Below are 7,332 nucleotides of genomic sequence, written 5' to 3' on the forward strand. Positions count from 1 at the left end.
TTAGTTTCTTGCAAAAAAGTTGAAGAATTTCGATTAAAGTTAAATAAAGTTTTATTTAAATAAAATATTTGTTAGTGAAATTAATAAGTAATAAAATTAACTGTTGATTTAATTTTGAAATTTAGCTTAGTCCATAGTTCAATTTTAAAAGAAGCGCCTTTCCTCTGTTAATGATAAATCCTTTTTTATTGTTTGATAATTATTTATTTGGCCAGTCTATTGTTAATGTGCTTAGGGCTTTAGGTTTTTATTTTTCATATTGATCGTTCTACATCAATGAGTAGTAATAAATAATCATAAGTTTGTGGTTTAGAATTTTGCGTTTTATGCTAATATATAAATCTTATATATATTATATTGAAATATGTTTTTGTTCTTGTTTTAAACTAAATGAAATTTTTGTGTTAAAATTTCTTTTTTAAATTTCGTTATGTGTGTTTTTGTTTCAGTGACCTAGGTTTTGATGCCTAGGTCCATCATATGGACAATAAACTTACAACAATAATAATAATAATAACAAAATGACCATAGTCATGTGATTGTATTTTAAAATAGCTTAAGTAGTTTACTGTAAAATTAAAATAGGTTATTAACCTTGAGCTATTCTATACAAGATAAATTTTGCATATCAACAGTTATAAATTTTAAAAGTATATCCATATTCAAAAAAAAAAGGTTTTATTACAAGTTACAATTTTATTTAAAACTATAAAGCTTTTTATACTTATACTATCAATAGTTTTTACAGCAACATAAAATTTTAAGTGTGACTAAAACTTAATGGCATTCAATATATAAAAAGTTTAAAAGTCCATTTCTAGAAATCTTTTCTCTACAGATTGTAAATTAACAACGCTTTGAGGAATCATTTGTAAAATATACTTTAAGAAATTCTTCTAACATAAAAAACACCTAATTTTTTTTATCATAAGATAAAAAGATAACAAATTAACTAAAAAGTTTTAAGCACGAAAACTTTCTAAAATAATTTTTTTATAAAATAAAAAATAAAAACTTTAATGTCGTTTGTATAAATCATGACAGTTTAATGAATGTTTATATAATTGTTTGTTTTCAGGTGAGAAGGTAAACTTTATTACTGTTTTCTCCATCCAAAATTCTCATCACTTCGCTTTTCCCACCAAATCGGACGCGATGGCAAGCAAAGTCACGTGACATTTTGCACTTTTGACCTTTGTACACCTTAAACCTTTCGTCGTTGTCGGGAGAAACCCCCACTTTGATCATCAAACTGCCGATGAAAGCGTCGTCCATCGGGTATATTCTCGTCGTCAGGCTGGCAGTGAGAAGTTTCACCACGAGGGAACCCCCCATAACGTTGCATCCGCCAGACACGTAGGGCGGGTAGAATTTCCGCGGGTAGAGGTGACCGGGGACGTGGTACCTGCTCTGGGGTCGGGTTATTCTCGGGGAATTTAGCATCACATGACCCACCGCAAAGTTCCCCGGGAAACTCCCCTCTTTCAGATACCTGACCATGTTCGGGGTGTGAACGAACACATCATCGTCGCCTTTGTATACCCAAATGATGTCACGACACTCCCTGGTGACCCACTGAAAGAAAAGCAGGTCCTTCAACGTCAAATTTCTCAGCTCGTCCTTGAAATCCCATTGGATGATGTCGTCGTGGTGTTTTCCCTCTTTCAAAACTCTCTTGTCATCGCAATCACCCAGCAAAAAAATAAGCCTTGTTTCAACGTTCAAACGACTTTTCGCCCATTTTTCGCTCCCCCAAGTAGATCTTATCAGGGACCTTCTCTCTTCGAACTCGCAAGCTGACCTTACCGCCAACAGAAGAAAAATTTTACCCGAGCACTTTTCCGCGGGCGCTTGAATCAAATTGTAATCTCTGTTTTGCGAATAGAACCTCAGGGAAGACGATTTCGGTGAGCTGTGCGGCGGAAGTTTGAGGTGCTCGTTCATTTTGTACATTCCCCTAATGTAAGGAAACCGAGAAGTGTCTGAAAACAAACGCTTATATTTAAAATTCTAACTAGTTAAAAAACAGCTTTTGTTTAGAAAAATGCTTACTTTTTATACTTTTCACGTTTATGTTGTTCCTGTGTCTGAAAACTATGATACACAGTACCCAAGATAATGTCGCAAAAAGCAAAAGTGTCTTAACGTTCAAGACTTGCTTTAATACTTTTGAAATACTGAACATATCTACACTTAAACACTAGTTTCTTGCTAAAACGTTGTAGGCATCAGTCAAAAGTTTTTAGTGCAGCTTTAAGTTTTTAATAACTAATGGTTCTATTGTAGCTCAACAATATATAATTAAAATTTTAAAATTTTTGTAAAAACTTGTTAGTAATAAGTTTTTAGCAAAACATTGATATATCATAAATATAAATATATTTGTAAAATGAAATCGTATAGTTCTTTTTGATTAATTCCGAATAAAACTGCTATTTGCTCATAAAGTATTGGAAACTAAGACTTATTTATATTTATAAACAAGATAATACAATTTAAACAATGTTTCCCACATATGTTAAACAACATTGACTTTGTTATATATATCAACAGCAAGAAAGTTAAACTTAGAAAAACTTTTTTTGTAAACAAATTAATTTTAAGACAATTTTTTATGAATTCTTTGATTTATTAGCATATTTTAATAAATCTAAATATCAACAACTTTTATATTGTTTTGGGCAAACCATAAAAACTTAAAATATTTTTAATATAAGTTAACTTGTTTTAGGTACTTACTTTTTAAGTTTGTTTACAGATTAAAGATTTTTTATCGACAGTTTTGAATAAGTAATGTTTTAATCAAAATATGACCTTTAAAATTTTGTAGAGTATAGTTGTGTTTTAAATTAAAGTAACTTTTAACAAGTTATCTGAAAACATAACTTTAACCATTTTGAACTAACTTTAACTTATGTGCAATTTTAACTTAGAATTCGAATTAAATTCTTAACTGTTAGTTTAATTTTACTTAATAAGACTTTATAACAAAAATAATAACTTAATAACAAAACATGTCTTTAAAAACTGAAGTAAACATTTGCAACATTTTTTTAATAAATAAGTAGTAGAAAAAACCGGTTTTACTTAAAGGAAGTTTTAATCTTTTATGCAAAAAAATACAGCAAAACACGTTTTCTATTCATAAAAGTTTGAACGTTTTTTTTTTAATCAACTTCTGTTTAAAATCGTGTAGTTATGAAACTAACAGGCTTGATAACCCGTATGTAAAAGGAAGCTCTTAACTAATTTGCATAAAATTTTCAATAGAAACTTTTTTGCTATTAAATAAATTAAGCTTATGCACTACTTTGAACAGTTCTACTTCAAATTTCAAACTTATTAGATTTAAACTACACTTATTCACTCCTAAACAATAAAGTTATGTGAAGGAATTTGTTTTTATTGTTGATATATAACAACTAAAAATTTAGTTATTCTAAAACAGATTCTTCCGCGTTTTTTAAGATGAAATTTTCTCATTAGATATATTATCTATTTTTTTAATTCTAATTTTTACAGTTTACAAAAACTGAACATGCTATTTCAATTACGACGCAAATTTAGAGACATTTTCACGTGTTCTTTGAATTGGAGTTTGACTTAAAATATTTTATATTATTCTAGACACTTTAATAAAACTTATACTAAAGCCAATATTTTTTATCTTAACGTTTTAAATTTTAATGTTCAAGTTAGATTTCTTAAAGCTAAATAATTTAAGTTTTAATCAAAAATTATTATTTACTAGCTTATCTAAGGGTTTTTAGTTAAAATTTTTTAACCAATATTTAGTATCTACTAAAATCTTTAAGTACTGAATAAATATTAGCTCAGGAGTCAGGAAAATGCAGCTCGCGGGTCGAATGCGGTCCTTAAAAAATAGTTAAAGTTAAAATATGCAGCCTGCAGGGTACTTTGCAATTCAAAACATACTAACTTTTTTGAAACAACTAAAAAACAATTTAATTGGTAAAGACTTTCATTTAGTCTTTTAATTTTGTTATTACTTATTGCTAGTGCTCTAACATTTATTTTTTATCACACTGTTTATAACTTTATTTAAATAATAATAATTATGGTATTTTCAAATAACAGCAGCCCGCGAGCAACTTTTCTCAAGAAAGAAGGCCCGTGACTTATAAAAGGCTGCCAACCCCTATACTAGATATTTTATCTTCAATCAAGATCCTGATATATTAAAGTTTTCTGAGTTATTAATGTTAGACTGCACTTCTAGTATAGATATTTCTAGTAGGGTAGGGTAATTTTTCTAGTCAGAAAGATTTATTGCAAAAGTATTTTTTAGGAAGTTAATGTTGATGATCTACGTAGTTTTAGAAAATTAGCTACGATATGTTTTTATGTTTTGATGTCCTATTTCTAACCCGTTTTACAAAAGATTCCAAATCTAAACAACTACTTTTAAACCGTTTACAGAAACATATAACAAATAAAACAAAAAAATCTACTAATTTAGAATTTAAATTAAACAGAAGTCAGCTGTTACTAAATCAGAAGCTCCTTGATTACGCAGTCGACAGACCATTAAAAATACTTTATAAACCGAAAAGAGATTAAAAAAGCAAAAATAAAACATACAAATAATAGCCTAATTGTAAGTTTTCACTGCAAAATATTTTTGAATTGTTTGAAAAGGAGTTTTGTTAGCTAAAAAGTGCATCGCGTAGCGAGTATTGTTTTTTGCGAGCAGAAGTTTGCCGACTTTTGTATGCACACATTACCTTTACTGTCATTATCTTCGGTAATGATGTCTAAAAATTCAGATTACTTGTAGTAAACTTAGTATTTTAAGTAAGTTATCTAAAGCAAATAAACAAGATTTTGTGTGTATTCATCTGTTTTGTGTTGATATTTTATACCAATTTAAACAAATACATAACTCAAAAGCTAGTAAATAATAAAAATCATGATCAATATATACTATTGTACTTTTTATTGCGTATTGTTTTTGTTGGACTCAGGCATCAAAACCTGAGCTACTTAAACAGGACACACAAAATTAATAAAAGTAAATTAATAATCTGTTAGGGAGGAGACGTAGGGATATAAAACTAATTTATATTACAAATAGAAAAATGAAGAAATTAGTAGTTAATTTAGATTAGATAGTTATTATAAAAAAATTGTTTATCTGTTTTTTTCTATCGTTTTTGTGGAAAGTTACTAGATTTTACTGATATTTTTACTATATAAATTAAATAGTTTTAGTTTCAATAACTACTAATTACTATTAGTTCATTATTGCATGACTTATGTTCTTGGTTAAAGTATTGTTTTTTAAATGATTGCAACAATTACTTTAAACAAATTCGGCCCGCGAAATTTTTTTTCTATACAATACAGATCGTAAGCAGTTTGGTTGAGCTTACACGTTTGTGCTGTGTTTGAATCCTAAACTCTGGTGAATATTACTGTAGTTTTTATATTGAAAAAAATAAAGTAATAAAGGACTGAAGGTTCTTAGTTATGTAACGCCAGTTTAAATTTTTTATATTTAACGTAGTTAGTTTTAAAAACGCAGTATTTTATTTAATTATGATTTAAGATTCTTTTTAACTTTATGTAATTTAAAAAGCGGTTTTGTAATTAGAACTTAGGTTTTAAAACCATCAAAAAATTATTTTTTACTCATTTTGTATGACAAACCTTTATAGCAATAAAACCCCAAAAGACCATCATAAATTTTATACGATAAGGTTATCTTTTCTGCCGAAAAGAAAGTAAAAACTTTGTTATTTAATTTTTTTCACCAACAAGAAACATCGTGTATTAAGTAATAACATGATTACTTATAGTTAATGGTGGACACTTTTCAATTAGTTTTTATTATATTAATACATTATTAGCTTTTCTTATTTATCAAGCTACCAAATTAAAATAAAGTCACAACTGAAAACACACAATAAAACATTTTTTTTTGAATTTTTTCGAATATCTTCAAATTATGAAGTTTCATCTGTTTGGTTCAACAGTTTAAATAAATATATAAATTGACTTATTGTAGTTAAATATTTTAGTTTATCGTATAATTTGAAATTAATTTTTCTTATTATGTCTATGTGAAACAATTCGTCTAAAATACAAAAAATGCAGCTTAAAATTTTGAATAAAACATTTTTTTAACTTTGAGTTCTTTAATACAGTCGGTACTCTGCTAAGAACTTTTTACAAATTAGAAATTAAAGTCAGCAATACTTTTTACCTATTTATTAATATAGAAAATAAAGTGTTTTAGAAGTTAGTTTGCAAGCTTCAAAATAAATAAAAAGAACAAATAAAAAAGAAAATTTGAACCACTTTGATATACAGTCCTTCTAGATTATAATAACTTTCTGAAGAGTTTTTACTAATCAAACCAGAATAAGAAAAAATAGTATCAAACTCATTAGACCATCTGCGTATAAAATCTTGCTATAAGTAACCAAGTTTTTTTAGTCAATTTGTATATATATTAAGTATGTATTGAAGTTAATTCAAAAACTGCTACAAAACAAGCATAAAAAAAAGTAATAGAAAAATATTGTTAATAAGTTGCTTTTAGTAAAATGAAAATAAAAACTTTAACTTACCCGTTACAGTAGTAGATAATGATTCAGTAATATATCTTACTTTGTCTTATATTTAATATCTATTTTTAATGTACGCATAAAAATAGTTTTATAACTTTCTCGTAACTTGACTATCTTGTCTGCTAAATATAAACAGTTTTTGTACAATAACACTGCATTTTAACATTTCTGTTTGAATATAATTTTTCACATTTAGCCGCTTAAAATAACCATTTTTTAAAGTATATATTAAAAAAGTTAATATTTAAAAAGTTATAGTTAAAGTATTTGAACATTATATACTTAAAAAATATGTATTGTTCAAGAATCTAATATTTAAAAAAGTATTATTGAAGTTGTAACGAAATTTAGATAAGCTAATTTCTTAAATTTATTTACAATTTTTTTCTTTTTAATCGATTTTACACTTATAAGAAAATTCGATGCTTTTATAACTATTTACGTTATTCATATTATAAATCTAAGATCCTTAAAAATATTTCTCACAGGATAAAAAATAAACAAAAGTTCTTAAAACTACTGTATAATAGGATAAAAGACAAAACAATTTTTTATTTTGTATCCTATAATTAAGTGATAAAAACTTTATTAGAAGTTATTCAAGTTTAACAATTAACTTGTTCTTAAAACTTTATCCTACTTTCAACTCAATGTAATAAAAACTATGACTGTTGTGTTTAATAATGGCTAATACAAAAATGGAGTGCAATGCATTTATTTATTTATTTTAATATAAAAC

The 7,332-nt window shown here is 26.5% G+C and overlaps 1 protein-coding gene across 1 annotated transcript; it reads right to left on the bottom strand.

Moving 5' to 3' along the window:
- Nucleotides 1-1,074: 1,074 nt before the first annotated feature.
- On the bottom strand, nucleotides 1,075-1,944 carry LOC145844807 (UDP-GlcNAc:betaGal beta-1,3-N-acetylglucosaminyltransferase 7-like). The gene has a single exon (XM_082952228.1). The coding sequence runs from the start codon at nucleotides 1,942-1,944 to the stop codon at nucleotides 1,075-1,077; it is 870 nt and encodes a 289-aa protein (XP_082808354.1).
- Nucleotides 1,945-7,332: the final 5,388 nt, after the last annotated feature.

Source organism: Thalia democratica, chromosome 9 (genome assembly GCF_965202585.1).
Source record: "Thalia democratica chromosome 9, ktThaDemo2.hap1.1, whole genome shotgun sequence".
NCBI classification, from domain to species: Eukaryota; Metazoa; Chordata; class Thaliacea; order Salpida; family Salpidae; genus Thalia; species Thalia democratica.